This window comes from Glossina fuscipes, unplaced genomic scaffold (genome assembly GCF_014805625.2).
Source record: "Glossina fuscipes isolate IAEA_lab_2018 unplaced genomic scaffold, Yale_Gfus_2 27, whole genome shotgun sequence".
Taxonomy (NCBI): Eukaryota; Metazoa; Arthropoda; class Insecta; order Diptera; family Glossinidae; genus Glossina; species Glossina fuscipes.
Window position 1 is genome coordinate 4143409 of NW_023998422.1, and position 14996 is coordinate 4158404.

Below are 14996 nucleotides of genomic sequence, written 5' to 3' on the forward strand. Positions count from 1 at the left end.
TTTATAGATGGCCTACTGAAAATTAAAAAAAAAAAAAACGAGGTGTTACCAAGTTGTGCAAGACGTGATTTCAAACACCGAAGATATGCGTGATATAATACACCATTTGAGGATGACATACAGATCTTGCCACCATACATTTTTTAGGCGGTACCAAATTTCCTACAGAGTTATAGTTGTTTTACTGCTGGTACTTCTTTATTCGGTTCGGCAAGACTGGTTGCTGTCCACTGGGCTGACTGTTGATTTAACTCTGAAACGTAACGATGTACATATGTCTCGTTCCTTGTCACACGTCGCACGAAAGATTCGATTATTTTCATAACGCTGTTGTCAAATGTAAAGAAACAAGGCATAAATGTTCACGCGAAAAGGCGGAGGAGCTGGGTTTTGACATCTTGAAGATGTCAGTTATCTCAATCAATCTCAGCTTTCGCTCTTCCAGAATAATTTGAGAGGTTATTTATGTGTTCTGAAACGACTAGAACGTTCAGCATTATCCAAAGTCCATCGACAAATTTTTGTTTTCGACGGACAGATGCCGTAACATTTTTAAAAACCATTGTTTAATTGACGCACGAAATATTTTTTTATCGATTGTTTTGCAATTTGCACTAAAACCGCTATGACATCTAGCCTAACTGGCAAAGTGCCGTGAAATGATCACAGGTAACGTTTGAAGACACACTTGGCAGTGTTGTCATATATTGTCGCACTGTCTGCTAACAATGCTGTTAGATCGGAGACTTATTGCATGATCTCTTAACTACTCTCTGAAGTCAATTTTTAAATCCAACCAATGCTGGTACGAATAGATAATAACAACTTTGGTTCTCAGATGAATGCAATTCTTATTAATGCGTTATTCAATAATTGTAAGCGAAGAATATTGTCAAAACATGTCCACAAATCGTTTAAATCCTCCTAGATACACTTTTCATATGTTTTTTTTCTCCCCTGTTTCTTGTCCTAGTTTATGGTATGATGAGAAAGAAAACAGGTCCTATGTTCGCCAGATTTTCATTGCCGCATTAAAAATAAACGCATAGTAAAATGTCAGTTTATCATTAATGCAACAACAATCGTACAAACAACAGGATGACTTGTTATACCAGTCTTGCGGCACTTGTGTCGATCTTTTCATATTTTTCACGCCAATTTGTCTAGTCGTTGTAATTTTTGCCTATAAATCTCTATAAATATACACGAAAACTTGTAGAATACAATTCATATACATATATATTATATATTATATATATATATAATTATTTATTTACGTACATCTCAACTTTTATAAACGGACATATGTATATGGGACTAGGTCAGTAACTGGTTTTGTTTTGTGATACAAGTTTGTTTTCGTGCCGCCAGCATCTGCTGCATTATATTGTGCATATGCAGATACTACATTAACTGCAATGAGGATTAGTTTTTTTTCGCAAATGCGGCTGTACGTACTTTAATGATGAACTAGAAATTTGTATACACTTTTTTATAATACTCACTGTTTTCTTGGGCTCTTTTTTCATGCGCGATAAAAAAAAAAAAAGAAAAAAAATTTACTTAAATGATTGGTGTGTGTTGCACTTATCTAAGTATTCTTTTTCATCATCATGTTGAAAAGAAGATTTCATTTTTTTATTTATTTTTTTTTTTTTGCAGGAGCTTCCAAAGAGATTGGCACGGCCCTAACACGCGTTTGCCTGAGACATAAGGCGGTCGAAACACGTCTAAAAACATTTACAGCCGCCATTATGGATTGTCTTGTGCAACCATTACAAGTATTTCTATATTTTTTCCTTTTTGTCTTTTCTTCTAACCTGTTTTTTGATTAAATTTGCATTTTTATAGGAAAAATTAGAAGACTGGAAACGTTCGGTGGCCACCATTGATAAAGAGCATGCCAAAGAATATAAACGTTGCCGCACTGAATTGAAGAAACGTTCCACCGATACGTTGCGCTTGCAGAAAAAAGCTCGCAAAGGCCAATCAGGCACTTTGCAATCTCTAATGGATTCGCATATGCAAGATGTTACTCTTAGAAGAGCCGAATTAGAAGAGGTGGAAAAGAAATCTTTACGTTCCGCTATGATTGAAGAACGCATGCGTTACTGTAGCTTCGTACACATGTTGCAGCCGGTAGTAAAAGAAGAATGTGAGGTTATGTCAGAATTGGGTCATTTACAAGTAAATTAAAAATATAGAAAAACAAAAGAAATGCTCTCCAACTAAATGAGAAAACACTTTCAGGAAGCTATGCAATCCATTGCCTTGGTTACAAAGGATCCTCACGTACTGCCAGCTGCTAGTGAGGAATTAATACATGATGCCAAAGCTTCTATTAATTTGTATCCAGAATCTCCCGGTGGCGGCGGAAGTGGTGGTGGCGGTGGCGGAGGCCCTGGTACTCAGCCAGGTTGCTCCAACTCTTTGGGTTCACGGAAATCTTCAGTTTGCTCAATCAGCTCGATGAACAGTAGTGGGTCCAGTAATTCACCCGGACACCCACACTATCCGCGTTCTATGTCACAGGTAGTAAGCTAAACTATCGCATATGCCATCATTAACACTAGATCCACCGGATCAATCAAAGCGGTCTCTTTTAAAATTATAAAAATTTAAGTTTAATCGTATATTCACTCGTCGGGGTTCATAATAAATACACCGACCGCGTCATTGCAATTGTAAAACGAAAAATAAATAAAGAGATTTTTATATCGATTATTCTAATAGTTCTTCACTAAAGTCCACTCCTCCATTTATTGTTACTTTACACAATTGTGTTCCTTAAGTGTCCTGTCATTTCGTTCGCTTACTGCAAATGCGAAAATGCATTTCTGACAAACGCACAAAGAGCGGGCTAGATCGGGCCAATTAGAATTTTTCCAACTAGCAGGAGCATAAGTAACTAAACTTCTTCGAATACGGCGAAGAAATTGATTACATGTAGTCTTTAGTTTTACTAACGCGAGAATTAGTTCTTTCTGATCTTACGCAGTTCAACGAAGATTTTTCATTGGATTTCTTTGATAGATTGTATATTTGAGCGCGACGTACTGGAGTGCTCTTAAGTTATGAGAGAAGAAATTGATAACTTTACACTTTCATATTAATGAATGAAAAAATGGAGAGCCAACAATTCCGAATAGAAGTAATTTCACGAAAACCTAACAGGCGCTTCCGCTAAAAAAGTCTATTAAAATCAAAACTCACAAAATGGAAAATTTCGTATAGATATCGTAAGAACGAGAAGAAGAAGAGAGGAACACAATATTGAAACTGTGTTCGATTTTTCAAAATATTAATCATAAATATGACAAGTAAAATAATTGTAGTGTGTCACGGTCCTACAGCACCTCGCTGGGAACTGGTCGAAAAATTCATCCGATCCGAACCATTTTCAAGAGCGTTTATTCTTGTGTCAGGGCACGTCGGTATATCAATATTCATCAAAATATCTCAAATATTGCGAGCTATGGTACACGAATACAAAGTGGACAGACGGACGAGACATGACATTTGGCATAATAAAAGATGGTTCTATTTCAACCCCTTCTGAGTGTTTGCATGCATTCGCACAACTTAATATACCTTTTTACTACAAGCGGTGTAGGGTATAAAAATATTTAATTATTTCATAGTTTTCAACAATCAACTGCCAAAAAAAAAAGTTTCGGTAGTTCTAGTGTTAATTTTTGAATTAAATAGTTTTTGTTTTTGCATTCTCTTTTTTTGTTTTTTTTAATTGGTCCCTTTTTATTTTTGATTGTGTTATTAAATTTGCTTTTAGTTAATTCCACCTACAGTACGCTTGAAACCGGGTGAATCAAGTGATAGTGGTTTTTGCTCATCGCCAGCTTTAACAACACAGGTTTTTATTTAATTTTTAATTTCCTTTCAAATTTGAATTTTTTTTTTTTATAATTTTGTAATCACTAAGCGAATGGAAATATTTAAATACATATGTATAGATGTGTACATTTTTTGCAATAAAAAAAAAAAAAAAAAAATTGTAGAGATTTCTTTAAACGAAATTTTTTCTTTAGGCTTCTGCTGCCAATAATTCAGTTCACATTAATTCAACTTGGCCACCACATTCCCAAGATGCTGTTGAATTGCCGAGTAACGCTGATCGGCCTCACACCATATCTTCAGCTTATGAGAAAGGTCATCAACGGCCTCCTTTGACTGTTTACACATTTCAAAATCCCGAAACTATAAATGAAAGTTCCGGTTCAGTTAATAATGCAAGTAACACTTCCGGTCCGAATACACCGTCAACCCAAAAGTCACCTGCTGGTGCGCTAAGTCGTCCGCCGTTACCAGTGGTGAGTTTACTTCCAAATATGTTTGGTTTTTCTATTTTTCTATTTTTACATCTTCTAATATTTGTCTTTGTATTAATGTTAAAAGAAACCCGAACGAGTGGTAAGTTTAGATAGAGAGAGACCCTTTCCTTCTCCGTTTTCAATTCTCTTCCGAAAACTCATTCAAATCATAAATCATCAAAACCGACTTCCAATTTTCATATTTATTGTAAAAGTAAAGGAGGAAAAGATTTTTCAATTTCTTTTTTAAAATCTAAAAAGTTTTTATTGAAAATTGAAGAAAATTGCTTAAAACTACGCTATCGCTATATATTTTGTTATGAAGCCTGAATAAAAAGAATGCTATAACCTCGCGTATATTGATTTTACTATATTTCTTTACATATCCTTTTTTTTGGATTGATTGACAACATCTGGCCTTGTTGGAATAATTTTCATATCGCTTTTGCCCACAAAATTTTTATATAAGCCCTAGTTTTTAGTAATCAAAATATTTCAATATCCACCACCTAAGACCCTAAGCACATTTTTTATAACGTCCATAATGTCTTGTTAAAATTCTAAACTTTAGAGACACAAAGACGTCGAATAAAATGATTCCAAAACTCGAAATTCCTGCGACGCGTTACCAACCGTATCGACAAAATGTATAAAAAATCGAAAATTTTATAAATACCCTACGATCGGTAGTAAAAATTTATCTAAAATTCACCTAAGATATCTGCCTACTTAATAGACCAATGAGGGAAACTCTCCTCACCGACTAATGCCAACATTTTAGAAAAAAAAAGAAAACGGAAAAGAGTTTTAAATGTGGTGGATATCCAAAATTCGCCTCACGGCGAATATATATTTCGTATGGTTCCGGCCTATATTCCTACTGCGACTTCATTAAGAGCTTCTCTAATCTCATCATACCATCATTGTGATCTCCTCATTAAGAATGTAGTAAATAATTTGTCGAAAACCAATCTTTGATTTACTTTTCTTTCGAATTTCAGCGCTGTTCGTCGTTGGAGAGACCGTTGGTGGGTAATAACAGTCGTGGTAATAGTAACAATTTATTGCAGCGTCAATGCCCGTCGCCGATACCAGCTCATGTTACGAAAGGTAAGATTCAACAGCTGCTAAGCTTACGTTTTTCGTTTGAAAAACCGGTTACTCGAAAAGATCTGAAAACGGCTTTTGAATCTTGTAACAATAATAATTCACTTTTTTATCTTACCTTCTTTTCTAACGCTGCCGATCTATTAACATCTTTACCTATGTGCTTGTGTATTTATGTTTATGTGCGTGCCTGCGTGCGTGCGTGCCCTTATAAACTGATCTTAACTTGCATGTTAACATTTTTCTGGTGGTATTACATAAAAACGTACTAAACAAATCCAAAATGTAGAGCTATCAGCTCATATCGCACAGCAGCAATTACAACAGCAACAACAACTACAGCTGCAACAACAGCAACAACAACAGCAATTCCAACAACAGCCGCAATTAATGCAACACAACAATTATCAACAATTATCGCAACTTAGCTCTCCGCCCACCTACGTTAATATGTCTGAACTGGCCAATATGGCGGCTATAAAAAATGCTAACCTACAACAACAACAACAACAACAACAGCCACAACAACAATCCGGTGCTGCATTACAGCAGCAACAATCTGTAGATTCCATATCATCAATTCATTCGAATGAGTCAGCAGGTGCTTCACACCATTCCACGCCACCCAATCAAACACCAGCACATCAACATCAATCACAATACACACGTTCCCAATCTACCAATTCCTCTTCGAATGCTTCGTCCTTGCATTCGCATCCATCCATAGAGTCTACAGTGGCTACGTCACTGCAGGGCCAAACACCCACACCGTCCAGTGGCAGCTCCACGCCCCAAAATCATTATTCGCCATTACTCACAAATTCGCCGTCGTCCACTGCTGCGGGTACCCCCAGCGGTGGTAGCATTACCAGCGGCGGTTTAACTGGTAATATAGGTTGTGGCGCTGGTGGTAGCGGGGGTTTTATTTATAATGTTTGCTCTCCAACGCCACCACAAAGTGCTAATACGTCCAGCGCTAGCGATATTTTAAAAATAACCGAAACAGATAGCGGTCAGGGCGTTCCTAACCATACAACTACCCACCAATATCCAAATGTAGTATCCCCACAACAAGAAGCAGCCACAGACGCTGCATCTAATATTCAAATTGTTAACAATCAGGAAACTTCTTCTCCTTCTAAAGCCGATTCATGCTCCAGTATCGTGGAAAACGATGAACGTTCCCGTGCATCAGTTTTGCAAAAGGCGTCAATGTTTGAAAAACAAGCGGCTGCTGTTAAAAACACGCCACCGCCACCGTCGGCGGTAACACGTGGCGCACCAACCACCGATTCTAGTATTTATGGCACTCGCTCTGTGCAACAGCACCAGCATGGGCATCACCAGCAATACCAACATCACCAGCAGCAGTCACAAGCACAAGCTATCGATCAACAGGAAGTGGGTAAGTTTTTGTACACACGTTCGTACCAATTTATTTAATAAATAAAAACAAGGCAAATACAAAGATTCTAACTTATTTACTGCATACACATACACACGCAATGACGATGTGCTCTCTACTTGCATCCTCCCTCTTACTCTTTAGCGTTTTTTCGTTTCCTAAAGCCTTTAAAAAAAAGAAATATTTCACTTGTAAATTTTTCTACATATACAACCGATACATATATAATATATATATTTATGTATTGCAAATCAAGATGACGTTACAATTTATATACGTATCGTTTAAAATAGTATTTCTTTAAATTTTTGATTTCTGTTGACCTCAATCAATTCGTAAGAGATATAAGAAACTCGCCAAGCAAAAGGTAGGTAGATTAATTCTCGAAAAGTCTTTGCCGAGACGAGTTCTGCGGGAATCACTGCACAGGATCCAAATCGACTTTTGTAATATAAATAATATAACACCGATTTTAAGAATACTGCAGCTTGTGTGACCCCATTGTCTTCATATAAATATCGAACAGATAAAAAAGTTATATTCGCCTTGAAATCTTGGAGGTAATTAGTACCTCACGCAGTTGGGGCATATCACATCGCCGAATGGATAAGAGCCGCGGCTACGAAGCCAGCGTTCGCGGCATCAAATCCCAATGCGCTAGACCATCCTTCGTCGTAGCTATAGGGAATGCGTGGACGGTAAACGCATAGGATTTACCGGTTGGCCACAGACCCATTAGACTGCGGCCACTCCCTATCTCTTTTTCTTTCCCTACATCTCAAAAAAAGGAGTTCGCCGCGTGATGAATTTGAGGTGCCTGCCTATTTCCATTAATTCATTAAATAAAAAATACTTCAAGTATTGCGTTAATTCTGAGCATCCCAACTAAGCGATCGCTGCGCTGACCTCCCAGTTGATCACTTTCCTATCAAGCTCCCGCCATAGATCATTAGTTACAGTTTGTTGGAAATACCGGCATATATGAACGCAGAGTATGGCCATCGTTGCCTTAAAGTTTTGAATGGTCTTGCAAAACATCTATTGTAAGTGTAATTTTAACAACTGCTACGAATTTTATGCCTGAATACTTACAATTTTTCCAAAAAGAGATACTTTTTTGAGTTCGTCATTGCTCAAGAATATATATAAATAGTTCTTGCCGGGGTTGATGTTTCACATATTTCTAGATATTACAAATGAGAGAATAAACCTAACCTACTTCCACACGGTGATATAACTCAAATTTTGTCACTTAAGGCTTCTAGCAACGAACACACAAAGCACAAGAATGGATTGAAAGCGGTCTATTCTTGCGGGCCCTATCCATTGAACGCTCTGCTTTGAAACAGTCGCTGTATGAAACAAGTGAAAATTATAGGATAACATGGCCCACTATTAAATACCCTATACCACTGCCCTTACCGTAGTTATTCATATATAAGCGATCCGATCCGAATCATTTTCAATAGCATTCATCCTAAGATCTCATAAAAATATCTCAAAAATCGCAGCCTGCAGGTTGACAGGCGAACAGACATGATTAGATCGATTCACAAATTGATTCTGAATTGATCGGTACAATAGAAGGTGGGTCTATGTCAAGCCCTTGTGAGTTCTGCCTACATCCGCATAAACTGGTGCAGGGTATAATAATTGCATAATTGTCAATCTTTGTCGATGAAAATCGCCAAACGACAATATTTGGATAACTAAATGAAAATTTTCGGAAAGCTTGGGTAGAATAGAAAGATTCTTTGACTCTTTTGCCCGTTAGCGTTTTTACAAAAAATTAGGTCATCTTACAAGGAAAGCATGTGAAAAGTAAAAAGTTCTATGGGAAAGAAAAGTAACTTTGCCAAGTTTGGACCATATCGGTTCATGGCTCCAGCAACTCCTCCTATCGCTTGACAATATAAACTGAGTATGGCTTACAATTATTTACCTTAAGCAAATTCTTAGCAGCGAAGATATGCAGGCAAGATCTTTAATGGTTGCCCGCTGTTCTATTTCATCTTGTTTTCTTATCTCTTACGAATTGCAACAAAGTGTTTTCTGTTTTTTTTTTTATCTATTCTTTCATTGATTGACAATTTTATTTATTTTTCCTTTTTTATGTTTGTTTATTAAAGATTTTGTTTTCTGTTCTTTTGCTCTTATGTTTCTTTCTTTCTTTCTTTTTCTGTTTTCTTTATACAACACAACACAATTTACACCCTACCTATTACCTTACAATTAATGGCACCCAAATAACCATCACAACTAAAATCCCAAATATAAAAAACAACACCGAAAACAAAACAAACAACAACAACAAAAAACCAAATATCAAATTTTATAATAAATAATTTCACTCAAAAAATTTAATTGATATACTTGTACATAATCAAAAAAAAAAATTAAAATAAAAATAAAAAAAAAAACAATGGCACCGTTTTTGTTTTTATGTTTTTTTGTTTAATGTTCAAATGTATAAATTGGTTGAAACAACAAAAAATTGAATTAAAAACGAAAACACTGCACCACTGTACACACTGTACACGCACCTATCTACCCGCTCCTCTTCTCTATAGATAAGTGTTTTGAAGATTCGATACAAGAACTAAATAATTTAATTGGCGAATTAGACTCATTTCAACGGGAAATAGATGCGAGTAAGCAGCCACACCAACTACAACAACAACAGCAGCAGCAGCAGCAGCAACAACAACAACAACAACAACAACAACAGAAAACACAACAACTATCTCCAGCAGGGGCAGCAATAGACTCATACGATTGCAATGAAACTATGACAATAATTACGGATGAAAACAGCACGACCATCATATGTGAGCAACCGAATCAATCGCAGGCACAGATGTTAACCAAACACCATTTGGATTGTTGCAGTGCTAGCAATCAGACAAACAGTAGCGGTTGCGGTACTGATATTTCCGATACTACGTCCGACGACTGTGGTGCAGATACACAATCAATTACTAGTCTTAATTATCACAACAACAATAATAATAATATAAATAATAGTAATTTGGTTAAACGTAATCTGAAATCGTTATCTGAAGCGAACTATAACAGTGATTCCGAATTGAGTCGTTGTTATGTAAGTGAGACAAGTTCATTGATGGGCAGAGGTGATGGTGATGGGTATGAAAATCCTACATTTGCTTTATTTGCGGCTACCTCTTCTTCTTCATCAATGGCGTTTGAAGACAATCGTTCGGACAATGTAATGATGCCGACTCGGCAAGCATATGTGGATAATATTAGCGATAACGGTAGCGGAGTTGTGGTTATTTATGATCATCAACCGCCCATTACTCCGGACATTGATTACGTTAAGCAAAATTCAGAAATAGTTATGTTGCGGACGAAGCCTCAACAACAAGTGCAATATCAACATGAGGTTTGCGAATTGCAACAATTGCCAGCCAATCTATGCGAAAATCTTGTCTCACCTAGCGACGGGGGTGAACAGCATGTGGCCACCGTGGCACCAGCGAAACAACGTCTTTCGTCGTTCCGTGCCTCCAGTGAACAATTGCAATTGCTCAATAACAATACTATGGCCGCAAAAGGTATGCAAAATTCCAATTCTAAAATTCAAGAAAATGGCGATCGAGTTATTGTTACTCAAGGAACAATGACTGCCATGACCGCACACAGCAGCAGCGATACCATAATACGAAGAAAATTACCACCAAAACCGCCTATGCTTAGTGTCTTAAACGGCCAACGTGAGGGCGGCTTGAGAGGTTCGAAGGCTTTGGAATTAAGTAATGCTATTAAAGAGCAGCATCAAAGTTTAAAGAAGCCTCTTAACGTCGATTTCAAAACGGATTTAGAAGCAAAAATACTTAAACAAAAACAAAAATTACTATTACAAGAACAACAAGAAAAACAGCAACAGCGATTACAACGACAATCATCATTACATCCATCGCCTAAAGTATTTAATGTTGAATGTAATGCTCAACAATCAATTACCGCTGCTCAAACAATATCACCCCCATTATCAATAACAATAGCAGAAACGATACCAACTACATCATCATCATCACCATCATTATCATCGTCATCTGCTTCATTACCATCATCACCATTGTCACTACCATCAAATACTAGCCATAGTAATAATATATCAAATCATCCTTTAAATCCGTCATCAACGATAAAACATCACATTACAAATCTTACAAATCATACGAATACTAAAATACCCATAATGGCAGTTCATTCATTAAATGTTGTAGCAAATTCCTCCTCAACACCTTTACCACCTCCTCCCCTGCCGCCATCAAACTCCGATACTGCCAACTGTAGACCTTCCTCCGCCACGACACCGACAGCTACCGTGGGAAAACCGAGCATTACTCCACGACCAGCCTCTTTATCGGGTTTGTCTGCGTTTGATTTTCTTTTTCTTTCTTCTTTAATGTTTTACTTTTAAAAAATCTCTTCATTTATTATATTGCTTTCCGGGTTTTGGGTGTAGAAATAATCCTTCGTTCGTTCTAACAAATGAAATGAGAAAACATTTTCTGTTAAAATGTTTTTTATTAAATTATACCCGTCAATAAGAGTGTACTAGATTTGCAAAGGAATATGTAAAAATAAATATAGTTTTATTAAAGCAAGTCCGTCCGACCGCATTGCCGCTTGGCCGTTCGTTAAAGCAATAATCACAATAGGTAAGTAAAACGCTATAATGGGACGCGGCCTTCGATTAAATAGCCTTCATCAGCCCACAGTTACTCATGTAACGAGTTTTCACAGTGTGGTGTTATATAAGAAGCGGTCGAAAAAGTAGTCCGATTTGAATCATTTACAATAGCGTTCGTCCTTGGTTCAAAACACTTCAGTGTACCAAATTTCACCAAAATATCTCAAAAATTGCCGCATGTAGGCTAAACAAAAGAAACCAATGCGAACAGACAGACAGACACGCTTAAATTAATTCAGAAAATAATTCCGAATCGATCGATATACCAAAAGGGGGCTCTACGTCAAGTCTTTCTGGGTTTTGAATAGACGCTCATATCTCGACTACATCGGACTATCATATAAAACCTACAGCACGCTTTCTGTGAATGCGATTCTTAGCTAAGCTATTGGTTTGTGACTTGAATGCCTGTTGTGTGTATTGTATTGTTATATGGGCAGTCTGGTTTACTGTATTCGTTCATGCTCGTCCGTCACCGTCTGACATTATGAAGTGTTCGCCAAATACATGGGGTCTCATTCTGATCACATGGAATATTATGAGATGTTTCACTTATCCCTTGGCAGATCCCGCCTGTCTATCAGATAATACATGAAGGAATTATAACCCACATGAAATATATATAATGTATACAACACGGTGTGCGATCGATCAACGCTCGAAATATCAAGCACTCATTTATTTTGTAATCAATTATGCTACAACAATCATTGATGGGTATTAACGTAGATTCGGCTCAAGTCGAATATGGTTTCTTTCTTGTTTCACATTTAAAAGTTTATGTCTTTTTGCTTTCTAATAAAAGAACATGGGAAGGGGTTTTTAGGCATTTTTAAAACTATTACAAAACGTGTCTTTCTTTTCAAATTCTTGAAGACATATCCATTTTGGTCAGTGGCATTACCCCCCACAGATTTCCCCATCATAACGGGGATTCATGGCATCATTCCCATAGATTTATATCCAACCCTTTCACTGAATTTAATGTATTTAAATTGTTAGATTAGCTTAACACTTATTTAACTTCTTCCCTCTTATGTTGCCCCTTCACCTTGCCTAACACCTACTTAATCGCTTCCCACTTACATTGTCCCTTCTTGTAATACTTATTGAATCCTTTCCAACTTACGTAGCCTGTTCATCTCGTAACACTTGCTTAATCTATTCCCACTTACGATGTCTCTTCTCGTAACAATTGTCGAATCCGTTCCCTCTTACGTTGTCCCCTTCCGTAACGTTTACTTAATCGCCTCCCGCTTACTTTTCCCCATTTTTCTTGTAACACTTATTTAATTCTTTGTTTTCTTAATTATTATTTTTATTCACTTGGTGTTCATCGTTAGTACACTTTCGCATCACATTTGAAACTAAAAAAAAAAAAAAAAAGAAGAAAATAAAACAAAATAAATAATTAAAAAAACAAACACATTTGACAACATTTGAGCATTCAATATAATTCAATTCACCTATAAATACTTATATATGCATATATACATACATATATAGATATATATATATATATACATTAATGTGTACATGTGTATATTATACATACACCTGACAACAACAATAAAATTTTACTATTCCCACTGGATTGTGAACGTTGCTTGCCTGAACCGCCTTTCAATGTTTAAACAACAACAACAACAACAACAATAACAGTTTAAAGTATATTTATAAATTGGCGAAATATTTCTCATTGGCAGCTACTTTTCAAGGAAAAGAAGAAGAAGAAGAAGAAATTCAAATACACAAATATCTCTTCTTCATTCCACATTTGATTAATCATTTTTAAATTCGAATATCTTTGAAAATAATTTTGCTTTAAATTGTTTTACATCAAATCAATCAATATTAATTAATATGCAACATATACATATATATCGAACTATTATTGGTATTATGGTGTCTTGTGTGTCTTGTGCATATAGCTAACAGTCACTGTTTTTTAAAAATCCATTAAAAAAAAAAACAAAATGTATTATAAACTAATATTTAAAATAACACTTTTGAAGAAAAATATTTTGTAAAAAATTTCCAATTTATTATATTATTTAGGAGGAGGAAGTAATACACGTGTAACTAGGCGATCGTCTATAAATACTGCCAAACCACCGCCACCTATTAGACGTAGTTCATCAGTAACCCCTAGTCCAAATGCTCCAACTACGGTAAGTCTTCATATATATATATATATATAGGCAATCAATCAAAATAAAGTTAAATAATATCCTGCCATAGCGTAATTCACTTAATTAGTGTAACAATTAGTTTAGAAACAAATTGGTGACAAATTTAGAAGAAGCATTTTGAACAAAAAAGCACACAACATTTTTACTTGAATGAATCTCTTTTCAGTTTAAATTTATTAACTATTATTTTTAAAATTTTGTTTTTTTTATAATTTTTTTTTTTTTTTTTTTTTTTTTTTTGTTTCCTTTCAATGAATCAAAAATCACTTTAACCATTAATTTAGCCTACACATTCAAACTCTACGAATTTATTGCACCATCAAACGCACTCATTAAACACATCTACCGAGAATTTACCACCACCGCCGGCTTATTTACTCGAATCATCGCGACATTTTCCCACCATCCCCTTAGCGCCGGCATCATCTTCACCAGTAGCAGGGATAGCAGCGGGCGGAGGTATGTTGAATGCATCACAAAAAGTAAGTGAAGCTGTAAAAGCTTTAACAGCCTTACGTTTACAATCCGGTTCTCCTCATAATTTCAAACGTTCGCACGGCGATCAGGAACATTTATCGCCGTTATCGCCGCATCAGCAATCAGTGTTACAGGTGAGCCGATGCAATTAAAGGAAACTTTTAGCAGGTCTTTGAAAAGGTTTCATGGGCTTTTCAAAGCAATGTTTTTTGCTTTCTAACTCTTACTTGTGAGATCTGCTTCAAATTTTAATCGAAATAATCAATCAAAGTTTAAGCTTAAAGGTATGGTGTATTTATAAAAGCTACTCTCACCAACCACACTATAAAGCAAATTTTTATAAATTTTCTTTGCTTTAAGTTAATTTTATTCATTTATCTATTTATTTATTTTCTTATAATTTATTGTCTCACTACACCCGCCTACACCTACACTACACCTCTCGCTTTAGAGTCCTAAATATCAAGTAGATATTTATACTACTACTACTACCGCTACCACTATCACTGATAACGTTACGACATCAACACGTAGATCTCCACTGCTATTACCACCTATGCATGATAAAGACAGCTTTGAAGTTTATTATAATCCTTATAATGATTTACAAACGGCTGTTACTAATAATCACTTAATGCCTAAGCAAAGCACTGCCAATACTGATGCAGAGCTTGATTTGCGTAATGAGTTCTCCCCAATTTACCAACAGCTATCACCGAAACCATATCATCACCAACATACCAGATCTTCTCCCTCATCTCTCTCCC

At 36.1% G+C, this 14996-nt stretch overlaps 1 protein-coding gene across 13 annotated transcripts in view; it reads left to right on the forward strand.

Moving 5' to 3' along the window:
- LOC119635568 (AF4/FMR2 family member lilli) overlaps positions 1 to 14996 on the forward strand; it is a 113876-nt gene that overhangs the window by 89055 nt on the left and 9825 nt on the right. For 5 of the 13 annotated variants that reach the window (XM_038030419.1, XM_038030427.1, XM_038030420.1 and 2 more), the window contains 13 exons: positions 1663 to 1781; positions 1852 to 2187; positions 2251 to 2532; positions 3791 to 3871; positions 4047 to 4328; positions 4414 to 4428; positions 5330 to 5438; positions 5725 to 6840; positions 9411 to 10802; positions 11091 to 11234; positions 13619 to 13731; positions 14037 to 14363; positions 14681 to 14996. The exon at positions 14681 to 14996 is cut by the window's right edge and continues 275 nt beyond it. In XM_038030419.1, the coding sequence (XP_037886347.1) occupies positions 1663 to 1781; positions 1852 to 2187; positions 2251 to 2532; positions 3791 to 3871; positions 4047 to 4328; positions 4414 to 4428; positions 5330 to 5438; positions 5725 to 6840; positions 9411 to 10802; positions 11091 to 11234; positions 13619 to 13731; positions 14037 to 14363; positions 14681 to 14996 (4632 nt within the window). The remainder of the gene's footprint in view (positions 1 to 1662; positions 1782 to 1851; positions 2188 to 2250; positions 2533 to 3790; positions 3872 to 4046; positions 4329 to 4413; positions 4429 to 5329; positions 5439 to 5724; positions 6841 to 9410; positions 10803 to 11090; positions 11235 to 13618; positions 13732 to 14036; positions 14364 to 14680) is intronic. The other 8 variants (XM_038030425.1, XM_038030429.1, XM_038030428.1 and 5 more) reach the window with 8 other exon arrangements.